Here is a 19,670-nt window from a genome sequence, read left to right as displayed (position 1 = left end):
ATGGAGATGTTGTAAACATGTCACTGTCTTGTACAAATCATAAACTAAGAAAAACAGACAAAACAATAATTCAAGCCTCACTACTGACTCATTTACAATTTGATGATGATGAATAAATCAGGCCTGGGTGAGACAACTCAGCAGGTAATGGCATCTGCTACCTACCCTGGTAATCAGAGCTTATTCACCTGGATACACACAATGGAAGGGGAGAACAAGTCATACAAGTTGTCCTCTCACCTTCACACATACAGCACAGCATGTGCATACACGCCCACATAAGAACACATACATATATATAATTATGCAATTAAAATAAATGAGATAAAATAATTCAGTCCACAAATGTAAACTGATTTTTATTATCCATTATTCTTTCCGGAAAATTAAAAAAAGATAGATTCTAGTGTTTTCTTAAAAGGTGATATAAATAAAATCTTTAACTATTATAAAATGGACCTTTCTCTAATTGTATACAAAGCTATTCCATTCCAGAGGTATTTATTTAGCAGTTGCTATATTCACTGAACTATAAAATCAGGTCAACGTCAGTAAGTTTATTTTACTATATTATGGATCCAAGTAGTTAAGTAAAAAAATTAGAAGGAAATAAAGGGAAAATAGTATCTATGAAGGACAATTGGTTTCCCTCTTATAACTGAACATATTAATTCTCCTTAGGTTCCTATCAAAACCAAGCCATAAGAGACACTACATTTAAGCCAGTGGCCTCTCTCACAACAAGGAAAGACATGCTTATTTGTCTTACTATGATCTCAACACTCACTTCTCATAGCACTTTCTATAATGTATACTCTGTTAACCAAGTAATTAACTAAACTCTGGCTGAATCAGAATACTCAAATCTCCCAATAAAAAGGATTCCAACATAGCTACCTACGCTGCTTTATAAATTATACTTTGGCAAGCCAGGTATGCTTGTTCCTGCCCATATACCCAGCATTCGAGAAGCTGAGGCAAATGGATCACAATGTTGAGACTGCCTTGGGCTACACAATAAGTTCTAAGTCAACTATAGGCCTTTTCCCCCCTCTACTTCAGAAAGAAAACAGATATAGGGATCTACATAGACTGAATAAAAATAAAGCCATAAAAATTTACACTTTGCCCTGTAAAGTAGAATTTAAGGTCAGAAGCTTAGAGTGCAGTAAAAAAATAATAAATAAATAAATAAATAAATAAATAAATAAATAAAATAAGGGGTTACGGTGTTGACATTTAGATATATATATATATAAATATTTTGGTATAGGAAAGCAAAGAAAATCTGTAGCAGAAATAATGCTAAATACAAAATCAGTATAATGCCTAAAATACAGAGATTACATGGATTGAGAACTAGTGGTTCTCAAGGAGTAGCTTGTCTTCCCCTACCAACAGCTTTTGACCACCAGGGAACCTGAACAATTTTTTTGAACTCCCCATACTTAGTAAGTTGCCTACACTAGTGTACTGACATTAACATCAAAGAATTCTGAGGGACCAATACTTAAGAGTTAATGAGAATACAAAGAGTACAAAACCACAAAACCACATGTGATATGGATGCCAGAATTCATAATGTAAATTTGGACTGGCTAATGTGCCTGCAACCTTAAACTTAGTAAAAAGAACTATATTTGCTATTTCTAAGGTTTCTGGACTAGAATAATCAGAGTTTGAATATAATAGAGAATCTGGGTAGGATTCCTATCTACAATGAAGGCATAATTAACCCACATAAAATTTACCTCAGCTCCGTCAAGACTGAGAGGCACAGAAAGGGGAAAATGGACATGTGTGAGCCAGAAGAGAGGAGCCTTAAAAACCACAGATCAAGCCTCAGAAGCTAAAGACTCTAGCTCCCTGAAGCACAGTGCCATTACTTTCCCATAAAGTTATTCTAGTAAGTTTTAGTTTCTGCTCATTATGAAGTCACTTCTGGAGAGCCTAAGGACAATGACTCCTATTTACTGGTATTTTTCCCTTCTACTTCAGTAAGAAAACTGATATAGGTTATCAGAGAGACTGCATAAAAATAAAGCCATAGAAATGTACACTTTACCCTGCAATTCCATTGCTATCCTAAGATGAATTCTGCTATTTACCATGGGGAAAAAGGAAGTAATTAATGCTTCAGTATTTACAACTTAGTAAAGCAATAGTAAGAACATCAGTATCACCATCAAGTACCGCCATGGGTGGTGGTCAACCACCAAAGTCCATTAGTTTGATACTGCTGTCTTTACACTAAAAAAGCTGAAGACATGGCAACAATGGCATTAAAACAATGGACCATCACCTACTGAAAACTTCATGTTTTGCACTTTTATGTTTGGTACAATATTGTTGAATAGTACTTGGATACTTAGTATAAAGCACTCCTCAAACACAGTCAAAAGGCAGGTTGTTAGCCTTTGGTAGTACCCATCTTTCACGAGCCCACACTTACTCTATTCTCTCTGTTAAAATATGAGCTGAAGGTGAAGGACACACATTAGTCTAAAATTTAGAAAGGAAATGAAAAAAGCTATGAAAGAGAGTCTAAAGCTATTCTTCCTAGTTTCAACTCTATCATTTCCTTCCTTCCTTTCTTTGGTGGATATGTGAAGCCAACTTTCTGGTACTGAAGCAGCAAAACAACCACTTTGCATTCTAAAATAATCAAATATGTGTTATTTCTGTGAGGCAGTCATTGTAAATTTGGGCTTTCTTTAATTGGATCGAATATGAGTACAGTAGAAATTAGACAAGACTGGTTACTAAGTACAGTTGTCACACTGACCTATTTAAGAAAATTTAGAAAATACTTGCTTTGTGTTTTTGTAACCAAATTTTAAAATATATCATTATCTTGTGTGTCAAACTCTATTGCAATATTCTATTATGTTATTTAATATGTAAAGTAAAAAATAAAGTATTCTTTTCATTTAAGAACATACAATAAGAAATAAATGTATCAAACTGACTGACAGTGGCTAGTTTAATTTAAAATTAGAAATCTTTGGCTTGGTATGAGGATATATGAAAAATAGAGCAAGCATATGGTGCCAACAATAAGGGGAGCATCGTGATCCTGTCTTTGACATTCCGTTCTTATCTCTTTCCTGTAGCCCTCTCCATGATTGTATTTCTATAACTTAAAAATATCCACAGAACTGGTCAAATGAAGATGACAGTAATATTCTTTAACTGGAGATAAAATAATGCTGTGGTGTACCTAAAGTGCAGCATACCAGCTAAAGTCAGCCTTCCAGACAGGAAGTAAAGGTCTCTTTCATTACCAACCCTCTTTCTGAGTGTATCCCAAATGAGCAGAGAAGCATTTTAGTTCATCAGTTGAGTGTTATCAATCAAAATCATTAGTACATCTATTTTTGTTCACTAAAATAAATTGGTCTGGAAGTTTTAATTGCTTTGCAGAATAATATGTAGGTATTAAATTTGGAACAGACAGTGGTTTTACTCTTTAACACTGAGTCATCAGATGAATAATCTTATCTTTTGGCAGCTACTTCTACTGGCTTCACCTAATATAAAACATTTATTGAGAGTCTGATACTGTTCACATATTCAGGGTACAAAAATGACACCATTTGAAGTATTCACTTTCATGTTAAAGAAACACAAAATTTGTCAAACTAACAGTAAAGGTCGAATAGTTAGATGCTACTAGAATTCAGTATGGTAGAAACTGAAAATTGACAAATATTAGTAGCCTGGCAGAGCTAAACAACTGCTTCCAATGATAAAACATATATAAAGTTGTCATAGGAAACATTTCAAGTTAATAATAGACTCCCTAAATAAACGTATCTATAGCACCCAATAAAAATACTACAAGCTGTACCCACTCCATATGTCATTATTTCATTTATACTTAATATTAAAGTGCCCAGTTAAGTAGAGTTCTCTTCAAAGACCTCTTTCTAGGCAAACGTAAACTATCTTTTAGAAAATTGGCATCCGTGTTTTCTACTGACTCATAATAACAGTAGATAACCCTGGGCGAGGATGTGACCTAACCCAGATGGTCTTCCCCTTAATCCAGATTTTTACAACCTTACTGTGGACAGCCAGGCATTGATGGTATATCAGAAGTGGTTTCTCTGGCCACATTTCTAACTTTCTGAATAACTTGGATTTCCAGGTCAACAATTTCTTCATACTATATCAACACAACATTTTATTATTAAAATTTTGTATCTACAATCAAAATAGAATCTCTAAAATGTAGGAGTACAAATATTTTCAACTGATTCTCATACTAAGCACTCAAAACCATTGATATCAAATAAGACAGAAGAACACCTATCTATATACAGATATACATATATCTGTATACACACTTGTGTATATATCTATATACACAATTACATCTGTAAAGGAATAATAATGTGAGTCACAAAGGGTATAGTCATCTTGACAAACTAATCAATAACACAGCAATTGACACTACAAGTGGATTGCCAGATTCTGACTTTCAATGAGCCATTCAAACTCTTAAAATCTCTCTGACATATTAATAAATTATTCTGTCTTTTCTCTGTATTTTGAAGACAGAAAAATTTACTGAATGGAACTGGTCCATTCACAATAATTTCTACATACTCAAACATAATAGAAGTTTTGAATAACATCTTTTAGAAGTTTTTTTTCTATTTCTTCCTCTCATGTTACAAAATTCAAATTTTAGTGTCAAGTCATTTCCAGACAACTAGAAAATCAAATATGTTCTCAATCTAAAATACTAAGGCAATCAACAGCTGGAGAGTTATTATTAGATAACATTTCTCACCAGCTGTTTGCTGGACCCTCTTGTTTTAGTGTCATAAACATGTCCTGTAACCCTAAAAACACCTGAAAATCTCATTAACTTTTACAACACTATTATATAGCTTATCTCAGACATAACTACAGAAAGCTCAGTAGGAAGACATATTCTATACCCATATAAAATTTCAACAGAGTAGGAGAACCAAAAAGAGTAAGATATATATTTGTCAAAATATTCATACTATAGATGGTACACTGAAAAACTAATCCAGCATTTAGAATCTAAACCTTCCATGCTACTAATCATGTAACAGTATATAATGTACACTGTGTATGTTCAACTGTATGTGTAACCAAACCAGTAGATACAAGAAGCTGCTGCTAAATAGAAGCACAATTTCACGATAATCATTGCAGAAAACTCAATGAGGAAAAAAAGAAGCGATGAGCTCATAAAGTAGATCAGCTAATGTTAACAAGTTAAGTCTAAAAACATTTTGACTAATATGTTAATAAGGTTCAAAAAATCCAGTCAAATTGGTTTTGAAAAGAAACAAGATGGCCTAGGGATAGTGGTTAAAAGTGCTGACTACTCTTCTAAAGGACCATAGTCAATTCCCAAAATCATCTGTAATTAATGCATATAGTACACAGACATATATGCAGCCAAAACATTCATACACATAAAATAAGTAATTTTATTTTAAGTTTAAAAAGAAATGCAATATTCAAGCTAGTAAGATATGAATGAACAGAGGGAACCAAGGTAGTAACAATAAGACTATTGAAAAATGTACATATTTTAATAAATACAGAATGCACACAAAAAAGGCAGCATAAAATAGTCTTGCATACCTATAGTTGGTTGTTAAATGTGATGCAACTCTAGAAATATGCACAGAAACTGAAAGAGGGGGAAGAACAATCAGCAGATCTTTCTCTAATCAAGAGAGTGAGGAGACAAAGAGAGAAAGTACTCAGACCAAAAGTGATGGGCTGTTCTCACTGGGAAATGATGAAGCTCTGGAAAGAGCAAAGCAACATCTGTGACATTATAAATGACCATCTTAAGGTAAAGACAGATTTGCTCACTAAATCCTCAAGAAGCTACTTCTAAGACCTGACTTTATCATTAGGAAGAAGAGTGATAGGTCACAAAGTGACTCTGGCAGGGGAATGTTTAAGGACTGAAATCAGAGTCAAACAAATTCATGAATGGCTGAGATAAGCTAAGGTTAATTCTCATCCTCTACAGTTGTTAAAGAGTGCAGCTTTGCCCTTGACACTCCAGTGGCTTCAGCAATTCAAGGTGCTAACACTCTACTGTACAGGAAGCCAATATTTCTGGGCTTCCATGTCACATGGACTATACCATGTAATCTCTTAAGTATCACTCAAATGGTTGTATCAGAAAATCTCACATCTACATTCCGGTTACTTGATTACACTGTAAGAAAATACTACCTAGGGATCATTTCTATGTAATCCCTACAGGAGACAATCTGGGTTTTCTCTTCATTGAGGGCCTGAGAGACTTATATTACAGTCTACAGTGGAAACTAATCATTTGTGCAGGTGTCTATTTTCAGGTATGAGACCAAAAAATTATATAAGCTCTAATACTGTTATAAGTGGTAGCAAACACTGAGCTACTCTGAACTTAGAAAAATTTTTAATTCATATGTAAGTGACCTATTCTAGTTTAAGTAGCTAATTAAAACAAAGTAGGATGGAATAGAAATTTCTAAAGAACAATGAATTTTGTTGATGGTTTGACATGCAAAAAATGCAGGCTTGAGGAGATGGATGCTTTTAAAGTACCATTAATTTTGTCTTTGAAATTAAACTACATTAGGGCATGTTACATTTGTTACTAATTTAAATCAGCTGTTTTCCTACTTTGAAATTAATAGTCATTTCAACTATAGGATAGAAATGTTCTAGTTATAAATTCCCAACAGGTGCTTTTCAGAGAAAATATACTTTAGCTTGCTCTGACTTGTTTATCTTAAAAACTACAATGAAAACATTTACTAACTACCTTCCAGATGAAAGGTAAAAACAATATTATAAATATGTTTTACTGCTCTCTTTAATGCTGTACAAAAATCAGTAATTCTGAACGCCAGAGAAGTACCTTTATTCTTTCAATTTTTACTGAGTTTACTAAACATAGTCTTCAGCATACTATTTGTGAGGAACAGAGTGTTTAATTAAAAGCAAAATAAATTATGCTTGTTAAAACTACACAGCTAAGTATATTCAACTCATCGACTATATTATTGCTTAAAAAATCTAGTTCCTATGTAGTATGTTGACTCCACAGGACAGAGAGCCTCTTGATATTACAGATACACTCACTCAAAGCATGTGAATCCTACGGAGTGAAGGATCCACAGATAAAGAGGGCTCTTAATGTGATACTAACCAATACTTTTTCTATCAGAATAAAAATTGACCCTTGTAGTTAAAAAAAAAAAAATTACCAAGGAGTTCAGCAAACCTTACTTCTGGCAATGGGCTGGCCGGCTTTGTTAGGATTCCTCCAACATATACAACGTTAGGCAGGGTGGGTCTTGGAAACTCCAGTGCTATGTCAGTACACAACATCCATAGGCTGGATCCATGAACCAAGTCATACATAGACTTTGCAGGCAGCAGGTTGTACTTCTGCATTATCCTCTCATATTTCGGAAGAACCAGAAAGCTAACCCCCATTCTGGATATGAGGTAAACGCCAGTATTTTTCATCCTTTCCAGGAAGTTCATGCGGTCTGTGAGAAGTGAGTTAAACTCTGGGACATAAGCTAAAGGAGCAGGCGCTCCTACTTCAGCAGGATACCAAAGGCCAGTAGAAAATACAGCATATTTAACGCCTAAAAGATGAGCGATCACAAATCCACACATATCATTGGGGTCAACCAGTAGTAGGTCAAACTTTTCTTTTTTCAAACCCTGGATTAGGACTTGGTTGCCAACCATCATGTCACAATTCTTAGTATAGTGATCCAGTATGTCAACCAGTTCAACTGCTGTCAATCTCCCAGAGAAAATATTCCGCATTTTAGACTGCAGGAAAGCATCTGAGGTGGTACTGTTGAAGATCCCTGGGTATCGCTGGAGGCTGTAGTGATTAGATGGGGCAATGTCTCTGCCTTCTGAGAGGAGGAACACAGTGTGATGGCCTCTCTCGTGCAAGGCTGATGCTAACGTCTTGAAAATGTACAAATGGCTTTCAAACATAATTGGCGGCACAATGATGATTTTAGCAGCCCTTGCTATTCCAACAGCACTCCACAGGAGCATGAAATATGGTGTGTAAGACTTCATAGCTGCAAAGACAACCAGAAAATGACTTAAAACATCATAGAGAGGCTTGCCATTCAAAACAATCACAGATACTGTATTTTCCAAAATTTCTAATGATCTAATTCTTTTAAAACATTAGCCTAATATGTGTTTCAAAAAAGCCTTCACTTAAAATAACAATATTATTATGTACAGAATTGGAAGAAATTGAAACATAATACATATTAAGACCAATTTGAAAATATATAACTTTATCAGTAAAGTAAAAAATTTTTACTCAGACAATAACTTCTGGAAAGCCTAAAGACACTTGATATTACTTCTTTGAATACTACTTATAAAATAGTAATAATAAATTCTTATTCTTAATAAATGTCATGTTAATTCCAGGAAGAGTGGCAATTTTTAATTTCCAGGTGTATCTGAACACAATTGTTACTTAAATCATTTTAATTTAATGGTAGTATTCTCAATTGTGATTAAAGGTTTCCAAGAGGGGTCACACTTCAAAAAACATTAAGTAGTAGTTCAAAAATTCTGTAGAATTTTACGTCACAGGTAAAATGACCTTTAGTATATATTTTTTTTATTTCTAAGTACACCAAATATTCTGATGGTCTGTATTTACATAACATCTTATTTGTTATGCATTGTGTTAATTCAGGCATCATTCAAATGAATGACTCTCAAAAGAAAAGTCCAAGAGCATACTGAAGAAGGGTTTGGTGAATGAATATGTCCTAGACCATACTGTATATGTGCCACCTTCAAACAGAGTGTCAACCTCAAGTCAGAGGGATGTACACTTTAAGACAGACATTTCTCCTACCCTTTCTAGTTAACAGGGTAAGTACAAAGTCTTTCTCCACATTACTGAAAATAAGCACATTATGTGTGTTCAGCCATCATGGGAACATGGCTAGGCAACTCGCCCCTGGGGAAAAGGAGTTGCCTCCAACCTTGCCTAGGACTGAGTCCACCTCCATTATGTACACAGCCACTCCTGAGGTGGGGAAGAATCTTTACTCCTCACCCCTTCCTTGCTGAATGCTGAACCCCCAATGCAGCTTGGGCTCTGCCTTGCACTATTTCCCCTTCTTGGCCTGGACCCCTCCTCCTCCTTAAAACTGAGTTCAGGGGCCTCCTCCTCCTTAAAACTGGGTTCAGGGGCCCAGTGCTCTCCTCACTTCATATACCTCTCATGGCCATTTGCACAGCTGCCCAGGTACTTTCAACAGTGTCAGGAAGAGCCAAACAAGAAGGGATGGCAAGATCCTATATCTATTTTTAAAGTGATGATATAATATGTTAGGAGGAAGGTAAGGGGCCCTGGGCCTCATCTTAGGGACTTCAGGTGATAGGGGACCTCAGGGTTGGAGAAATCTGAGGCTTAGTCCCAGAGAGAGGGGATAATATGGCCTCTACTCTCTCTATTTATGGCTTTCCCACTCGGTGCCTTAGTGAGGGTCACCATTTCCCCCCTCTCCCATTCCCTTCATCTACCATGGCCTCACTTCAGATATAAGAGACAGGAATAAATAATAATAATTTAAGGTTCATTTTTAAATAAAACTTTATAGGTAGGTTTTATTTACAAAACATGATGTGGTACTAAATCCCATATCTATAGGCATTTACAAATTTCATGTTCCTCAAAACACCTTGAGTTAAGTATTGGTTGATTCATGCATTAGAATTGATGATTTCAGATCATTTTCAGAGGATTTTAGAATTACCATGATTCTAGATTAACTATGATACAACAAATCCAATGACATATGACAGCCCTTGACATTTTATATTGAAAAGAATAGTGATTTATTTTACATCAGGCAAAACAGCAAGCAAACAATTATACCAGACCATGTTTGAATGGAGCTGTAAAGCAAAACTGATAACTTAAGAAGCCACTCAAATCATATATATGATTATTGTAAAGGCATTTAAACATGCCTCCCCCAAAAGCCCATACCCACACTTGGGTTTGTCTTACCCTTTCTCTGGCACCTATTAAATCATGTGCTTATATCATATTAAAATCTTTTTCTAATAAACTCTAACCCTACTTCATGTTGACTGGTCCTAAATTTATTTTCTGTGGCAAAGTCAAATAGCCGAGCTTCACCGGACTAAATATTTCTGAAGACAACTCCTAAGGCTACTCCAGCGAAGCAGTGTAGAGCTGTGACTGTAGCCAGTAGTCACATTGTTGCTGACAATTAAGAGCTTTTCCTTGAGTTTAGAGGCTCTACTTTTCTTTCTTAAGTAACTACAATAATCACAGCACTGCTATAAACAGCCAAGAGAATAACCATTACACTCAATCACAACAGCAGAAAATTCACTAAAACATTCTGAGATGTGCTAGATGCTGTACTGAGACATAAGAGAACGACCATGGCCTTTGTTCTCTTTTCAAGGAATAACATTCTCTACTTCAACTTGGCTCATGGACAGAACAATGAAAGTGAGTATTTCTCAGTATCTAGTTTCAGTCACATAGTCATGTAGTTTTCCTACAGGAGATATAGTGAAGCAAAGGTCTAGAAACCTCTAATGCTAAAAATTATTGACTCCTCACTGGAGCCCACAAGTAGTGAAACTAGAAGAAAAACCAATATTCTTACTATTGTTTTGTCTGTCTCCCTTATTTTGGCTAAATTGCTATCTTTTGGTCATTTTATCCCTGTATAAAATAAAGGCCCCTCGCAAATAAAGTGGAAGCAATGGTCTAGGACTGACAGTCTCAGCCCAAAATGGAAGTAATCATTACCTGAATCCCTTTAGCTTCTTTCTGAGATCAACTTTCAAGACCTGATCAGAGACAATGCTGGGCAAGAACCTTGTTCTCTAAATCTAATGCTCCTGTGAGCTTCTTCAAAAAAGAGGGTCACTGTACCCTCTTACTAGTTTCTCTTCTCAACATAACTACATTGAACATATTGCTGCTTTAAAATTCTGTTTCTGTAACTAGTGTATCGGGACCATTGGCCAGGTCCAGCATGTTGGGGCTTTTAGCATCCAGATTTCTTCCCTAAGAGCTCTGGTTACAGGAGTATAAACACTGTGTGCTATTTCCAATTTTTGCCTTAATAGTTATCACTCTTACATGCCTCCTATGTGGAATGAGATTGTGGTAATTATTAGTACTCCAGACAAATGCACTCCAACGAGTAAACCTGGAAAAGTGTAACTACAAAGATGCTTAGAGCCAGAAATGCCATACCTCTCTGGTTATGCCAGGTTACTGTCTATGAGGAGCTAAGCTGCCCTCTCAAGCCACTGTACTGTCTCTGTCTATAGCACCAGGGTGATGAATCATCAAGGTCTTCCCAGAATTAAGGGAGTCCCCAAGGGATGGACATTTCAATGCTAAAACTGGGAAATCCAGAGCAAATCAAGCAAGTGGCTCACCTTATAACTCTGACCTTGTAATTCCTATACATACATACATACATACATACATACATACATTCATACATCATGTGTGTATGTATATATACACATATATATGCATTACTTCATGTACACTAAGACAGTTGCTCTGGTTTTATGAAATAAGGTTGAGAAGGTAAGAACTTGACAAAGGCTAACACCTAGTAAATGAATCCACTTTATCCTGCTACATAAAGAGAGGGTAAAGGTTCACACTCATGCATAAATCCATCCAATTCATACACTCACACTAACTCACACACACACATACACACACATACACACCACTCACATAATGGATAAAACCCAGCTGTATTTCTATGGTTATTACTTTCACAAGAAAATAATACCTGGTGTTCTAAAGTAAAGTAAATTATGGGTAGCTATCTGCAAATAAGCCACTGAAAGTAAATATCCTGTCACAGAGTAGCAGCTTCTCAGCTTGGGGTGGAAGAGAACACACCATTTAGAAGGGTATTGCCTGTACTATCAGTTAGCTCCCACCTTAAAGAAAAGAAGTGGGGAGGAAGGTCTAGAAAGATTGCTCAGTGGTTAGCAACACTGCTTGTCCTTCCAAAGGACCCAAGTCTGATTCTCAGCATCCATGTGGCAGCTCACAACTGTCTATAACTCCAGTTCCAGGGAGATCTGACACCCTCTTCTACATTTCTAGAGCACCATGACCATACTGTGGTTTTTAGAGAAACATGAAAGCAAAGCACCCATACACATAAAAATTAAATTAAATTAAAATGAAAAATATATGCTGGGAACTCTGAAATAACTGAACTGCAATCTGAATGAAAGTCATACACTGACAAATCTCAGGTTGACCATCAGTAAGTAATGAATAGATAACTAGATTTTCAAAATGTACCACTTTTCTAAGTTTTTGTTTTTATTTACTCAGAAAACAAAAAAAAACAGAATATTTGTATGCTTGTTTGTATATAATTTCCAGGTATACACAATTTATCTACAGATATGAGACAAAAACTCTGGATAAAAAGAAAGAATGTAGTGTATTTCACAAATGTAAAAAATAAGTGATTTTGAGTTTCCCTGACTTAAGTTTCTGGTCAAAATTTCTAACACAGTCATTAAAAAAAAACTTTTCTGTGATTAAGAACTAATTTGAAGGTCATGATAAAAATATTATATTCATATTGTATTATCCTTTATGCTAACATTCCATTATAGAAAGTCAGAATGATATAGCTGTTTGGAAGTGCTACAAACTGGCAGATCTTGTTTTGTATAAAATGAAATGCCAAAAAAATTAAACACTGTCAGTAACTTTTTAAAAAGTTGTAAGGAATGCAGTATTACTATTGCCTTTGTAACAACCCAAGTAAGACATACTCACCACTCCTCACTATAACTACCCTCAGTTATCTCCTTCCTTACATCTACAGTACAGGTGGCAAAGCTGTAATGAGAAACTCAACCCGTTTCCTTTATCGGTAGTAGCTGGCTCCTGTCCACAGGGACAGTTTTTCCTCAACCAACAAGTGGAAGAAAAAATAGAAGCAAGGCTATAGAGAGGACAGGAAGACAGGACAATATGAATATCAACAAGCACTGTACTTGAGACCTCATATCCACTTATGCCAGATCATAGTAAATTTATCTACTTAAAAGTCAAATTTTAATCACCTAGGTGAAATTATCCTCAAATTTTAGGGCCCGAAAGACACACCTCAAGTGCTAACTAAAAACACAGATTCCAAGGTCTCTTCAGCAAATAAGCTGTGGCCTATTTTAAATAAGCAGCTGAAGACTGCTATGCCATTCTCTATCAGACTGACTGGTAACAATCTAGCACCTAACACTGCAGTGCAGAGTTATACAAGTGACACAATTGAAGAAACTGTAGGTGCAAACTAGCAAGGGCTGAGTTAAAATATAGCTCTTGAGGAATTCAAAAAAGTACAATGTACATCTTGAATCTTAAGAAATACAGAATAAACAGTTGACCAATCACAAAACATTTATGAGCTTCTTCCTGCAGTCTCCAAGGGTACATTAATAATGCTTTTAGTACTGCTACAACAGTTAACACTTGGCCATCCTGTCATTGTCATTCTTTTAGACTGAGTTTTCCTGATCTCATCTAATAAATTCATATTAGCTAATGTTGTTAGTGTATTACTAAAGTGAAATTTCTTAATAAAATATATCAACACCCATTTAGAAATGTAATTAAAATAGTTGTAAATGACTACGGATTTTGGCATGGAAGAATATTCCAGGACCCAAACTTTCTTTTTAGTTAGTTCATATTTGAAGTATGGAAATAGTTTTCTAATCAATTATTATGAAATAAATAAAAATAGCATGTACCCATAAATCTTGTCATTAGCAAACTTTTAAATTAAACTAAGTATTTTTATTTCTTTGAGCTTAATTATCTAAGTGACACTATCAGATTGGAAGATCTTGAGCATACTTTACTATTATAAAACTTGCCCAAACCTGATTTATGAATAAATTTTGAAAGATATAGGAAAATAACTTACAACATGCATTAGGGGTCAGTGGGTATAAAAGAAGGAAATGTATAAGTTTAACAAAATTGATATGCTATCATTTGATTCATAAAACAGCTAAGATCAAATCAATGTAATACTAAATTTTCAAATGAGAAATGAATTCAAGTTGACTTCCAAATTTAGGTTACATAGACTCTTCAGTATGAACACACACTTCATAAGACATGTTAAAAGACAAATTATGCTTTTAAAAAAACAGGAGTGGGAATCCCAATCTATGTAGTTCTAAGATAAGCTCTCTAGGGACATGAGACTGCTGGTAACTTATATAAAGTAAATATACTGTCAACATAGGCCAGGATCTACTCTACATGTTAACAGTCCTAAAACAGTCAAGGCAAGATCACAGTCAAGCAGTCAGCAATGCAAACCTACAAGGAAGCAGATTATTTTTCAATCACAAATACACAGAGGCCAATATGCTTAAAATAATGTAAATATCTAATGGACTTAATATGTAATGTTTTAACTGGCTTGATAAATACCCAATCTTTAAGCATGTTGCTACAGTTCAACTCTAAGTGTACACTGGGATGCTTTTAAAAGCTAAAGATGGCTAAAAACTTGATTGTTGCCATAATCAAGTTCACAGAAATTCTAGAGACCAGGTCCCCCCCTAGAGTTTGTTTATTTGTTTTTCCTTGATAGGGATCCCTGGCTGTCCTGGAATTGTTTTGTAGATCAGGCTGGCTAAGAACACACATAGATATTCCTGTCTCTGCCTCCCAAGTCCTGGGATTAAGACAGGGACCATCATGCCCATCTGAGGTTCAGGATTTAACATTTTGTTCTGCTCCTGTTATCCTGTGATGAAGCTGAGAACAACTACCTCTACTGGGTAACTAAAAGAGCAAAGTCTACAAAATGACAACGAATCTCAGGTTTTAGACATAATAATGAGTATGCATGTATTAATTGAACTAAAACTACACAACCAATTAAATAAGTGAAAGTATTATATCATAAGTTTAAGTTATAAAAATTAACAGGGAACTGTTGATCAATACAGTCTTAAAATCTGAGCCAAGCAGTTCATCTCAAAATGAACACCATTTTTCACCACTTGGGGATATGAACCAACTAGGCATCTGTTATTAGTTAGTGAGCCTCAAAAGTAGCCAGCATCAAAAGCAACAGGAAAGCTTATGCAAACAGATACCAGGTTTGTCCTCACAAGGTATAACTTCACAGATCTGGGATGAGCCACAGATTATGTTTTTAGCAAGCTCACAGGAGATGTTGAAAGTACTGACTCAAGAACCATTTTCTGACAATCAGTGGTAACGATAAAAACACAGTTAAAAGTAATGTTCCTTTTCATTTAAAAAAAAGAGATGTAATTAAATCACTTTGAATGCTTATCATGTCTTAGTTATAACTAACTCATCACCCACACACACATCGTAAAGACTTAGGTTTCTTTACTACAGATTTCTAAGACCAGACAAGCTTTGTGTTAATTATTTCCATGCCTCTGCATGTGATCAACATCCAGCAAACACAGAAATTCTTTGAGTCTGACTCCATTCTTAAACATCAGCAAAGTCTTAACTGAGACTAAGGTTTAAACTCCTAACAAGTATTTATAACTTTTTAAAGTATGCTTTATGTTTTAAAATGCTGTGGCGTAACATTTTACAGTTCTGTAATTAGGATTTTGTTGATATTATAATCAGATGCATAAAAGTCACAAAATTATTCCCTGTAAATAAATGAGACTCAGAGAAATACATTGGGTCTTCTGAAGAACCTATTCGAGTCCTTGAACCCTGGGGATTAATGTAACTTTGCTCTTTTTCAATCTAATAGTCCACAATAATTTTGTTTTGAGACAAGTTTTCACATATTAGCCCAGTGTAGCCTGGAATTCTATACATTAGTACCTCTTTGTTTGTTTGTTTGTTTGTTTTTAGTGGAATACATCAGGTAAATCCGAAGGAAATCTAGGTCAAACTTTAATCTTCCATAGTGCAGTTCTACACATGTAAAGTCTTTCCAATTCACAATTACTTGGAAATTCTTTTATTTATTTATTTATTTTGGTTTTTCGAGACAGGGTTTCTCTGTGTAGCCCTGGCTGTCCTGGAACTCACTCTGTAGACCAGGCTGGCCTCGAACTCAGAAATTCGCCTGCCTCTGCCTCCCAAGTGCTGGGATTAAAGGCGTGCACCACCACAGCCCGGCTAAAGCTTTTATATGTTTTTTGTTTTTGTTTTTGATTTTGGTTTTTTGGTTTTTCCAGACAGGGTTTTTGTAGACCAGGCTGGCCTGGAACTCAGAAATACGCCTGTCTCTGCCTCCCGGAAATTCTTAATGTTACAGAAATGTCTTGAAATGCATGGGACCCTTTCTTCTACTTCTCAAAAATATCCTTTAATTCCTATTACTAAATAGGTTTTCATTGACCTAAAACCTGAATTCTAGGTATTTCTGTATTTTATTCCATGAAAGTCTTATTAGTAAACAAATAACAAACTTGCCTATTTTCATAAAATCCCAACTCATGCAGTGTGAGAAGTTCCTTATATACTTCTTAAATTGATTGAAAAATGACAAACTTGTTCCCCAGGGGCTTAAGACTTGGGCAGGTTATTCAAAAGACACAATGCACTTCTCTGATGCTCCTTTACAAACCAGGGAAACATGTACAGTTTTTGTGTCTTCTATGCATCTAAGATAATACAAATATATCCACAATGAACATATACAAACCAGGGAAACATGTACAGTTTTTGTGTCTTCTATGCATCTAAGATAATACAAATATATCCACAATGAACATATACTGAGCAGTCTTTTGTATACCACTGCTTTGACTACTGGTTTTGTAAAACTAATGTAAGCATTCTTAAACACAGTAATTAAAATATTTCATGTAAAGTGATTAGAAACCCATTTAATAGTATTTTCATCTAAAAATCAACTGGAGTCCCAATTTAAGTACTAAATATAAATGAGTCCAAATTCTTGCCTTTATAGAAAAAGGAACAATGTCTCTAAAAAGTACTTACATATATATAATACATATATTACATATGTGTGTATTCACTATACATATGTATGTAGGTAGATATGTAAGTATGTAAGTATGTAGGTATGTAGTATGTATGTATGTATGTATGTATGTATTTAGAAAGCAAAAAGTGTTCAGGGCCCATAAAGGCTGAATAACTACCACAAAGGATCCAACAACAGGTATCAGGCCATGTTCTTGGCCCTACTACCCAGCTGTAGATCCATCGGTAGGATCTGGCATAAGGACTCCCTAAGAAAGAGAAGAACTTTATCTCCAAAAGGACAATACACAGATTAAAAAGAAGGGAGCAAAGCAATGATACCCAGAAAACTTGTTTGAATGTATTGTGCACAGTTTAAAACATTGGAACAACATTCCAAAATGGACTTATTTAAAAGATAACATTTAAGTAATACATACCCTTTGATCAGCCTTTATGGATGATCAAAATGACACATAACATTCTTTGCTTTTGTTATTGTTTAAAATCACTTAGTCCAATTAGTATTGGCTATATGTACAATCCACTGGGGCATGAACAACCTACCAATAGCTATTTCCTTTTCCCAAAGAAAAGTTACTCTCCACCCAATAGCTATCAACTTCGAAGAGCTCCTCAGCTACAGCTGGAGTCTTGGTAGGCCCTCTACCATCCGTTTTGGAATTTTTAATGGCTTTATCTTGAGCAGATCTTACACAGGTAAACTGGTAAGTTCACATGAGCTACAGCCATATCATGATCAAAGGATATAGCATTCTTTCTCATTCTCTACCTCTGTTACCTCTTCCACCCTGTTCCCTGAGCCCTGGGGATAAGGAATTCATATAAATGCCCCAACTATGCCTAAGAATTTGCAGTCATTATTATCAATACTTTGGATAGCTTTTAATCTCTGCATTAACCATTTCCCAATTCAATAAGAAGCTTCTCTGGCTAAGGTTGAGAGTAGCACAAATTTATAGTACAAATTTATGGGCATAAAGTATTTAGAAAGCAGTATGACAGAAGTAACCATTTATCAAAACAGCAATAGTAGGTTCCTGCTGGAGCCTATAACTTCCCTAATCATAGGTTTTAAGTATGTTTATAGTAACAAGTATGAATTGCCTCCTGTGGAACTGACCTCAAACTGATTCAATTAAGAGAGCTCTTGGTTAGTCTAGTTACAGGACTCTCATTACTGTATAAGTGCACAGGGACCAGTATGAAACCACTAATGTCTTCTTTCTCTTAATAGCCTGAATACTAACTTCTAGAATTATAGAAGCTAGTCTGGAGGGAGTTTCCTAGTTACTTCCAGCTTGATTTCTCTATGTTCCACAATCAAACTCTGTGGTATCTTTAGCAATAGTGCTCTGCCATCTATCTATTGTAGGCAACTAAGAACAGTACCAATAACCTAGATTGTTTTCAGGTCCTATGGGACCTTCCTGATTCATAGACAGGTAATTTATATAAAAGTTTTAATAGTCTTCATATTTCATGTTTTTTTCTTTTTATTCCTTTTTATTCTGGGCTAAAATATATTAAAATTTTATCCTAATCTTAAACTATATCTTTAATCTTATCCCTTTTCCTACTGCCCTGCCCAGAAAGAAATGGAAGGGGAGTTATTTTAAGCAAGAATTTTGATAATTACCAAAGGAGAAACTTGGAAAAAAGGAAGAGGGTAAAAAACAAAACAATCCAGCTGGATAACCTTTTAAACATCTGTAGCAATTATAAAAGTCCAGGTGAGGGAATTAGAAGGCTTCCAAGTCTTCTTTCTGGTCTATGTAATTAATGTACACCCAACTACCATTTTATGGCACTGGACACACTTACTCTCAAACATATATATGAAACAAAAACCAAGTCCATTTAAATACTGCTAATTACTTCTTGTAATTAACCTCACTCAGAATTATTTGGAAATACACACTGATCTACAAGAAGTACCACATAAATTCAAAGAAAAATACCCATGCATGAATGCGATCGTTATAAAGACTTCTGTGACATGACTTTTCTATGAATAAGACCTTCCCACTATGACTGACTATGTAAAAGAGAAGTCTTCAAAATACTTGAGTCCCCAAATCCAAAGAAAGAAACATTTCAGGTATGAATGATCTAGTCTGGGAGAAAACAGCAAAAGGATCAACATATAAACAAGAAACTAGGACAACTCTCTTCCTTCAGTACCTTGTATGGAGCTAAAAATAACATTCAATGATGTATGAATATTGTATCTTTGGTGAGAATGTTTATCCAAGGTGGTATACGGACCTGTATTCACTTAAGAGGGAGAAGGTAGACAGAAGTAAATGTTAAACTCTCATCAACATATGCAGAGTAAAGTTTTAAAAAAAATAAGTTTAAAGATACAATAATACAATAATCTGAAGTGTAACTTGAAGGTCAAAAGCTTGTTAGATGAATATTTGAAATTATAGAGAGAAGACTGGGGATGTAGTTCAGTGGTAAAATGTGTGTCTGGCACAAAGGTTATAGTCCCAAATGTCTCTTTCTGTCTCTTTCCTACTCTCTACTTCCCAGTTCTCACTTCATTCTTCTCCTTATAGCCTATCTTTCCATAGAA

General features: G+C 35.2%; 1 protein-coding gene across 1 annotated transcript in view; it reads right to left on the bottom strand.

The window, feature by feature from the left end:
* The window catches only part of Ugt8 (UDP glycosyltransferase 8), a 62,327-nt gene that overhangs the window by 34,115 nt on the left and 8,542 nt on the right, over positions 1–19,670 (bottom strand). The window contains exon 2 of the mRNA XM_028760491.1: positions 7,285–8,108. Coding sequence (XP_028616324.1) covers positions 7,285–8,106 — 822 coding nt within the window. The 5' untranslated portion in view covers positions 8,107–8,108. The remainder of the gene's footprint in view (positions 1–7,284; positions 8,109–19,670) is intronic.

Source organism: Grammomys surdaster, unplaced genomic scaffold (assembly GCF_004785775.1).
Source record: "Grammomys surdaster isolate TR1022 unplaced genomic scaffold, NIH_TR_1.0 126531, whole genome shotgun sequence".
Lineage (NCBI taxonomy): Eukaryota > Metazoa > Chordata > Mammalia > Rodentia > Muridae > Grammomys > Grammomys surdaster.
The sequence above is the reverse complement of the archived record's forward strand: the minus strand, read 5'-3'. Positions and strand labels throughout refer to the sequence as shown.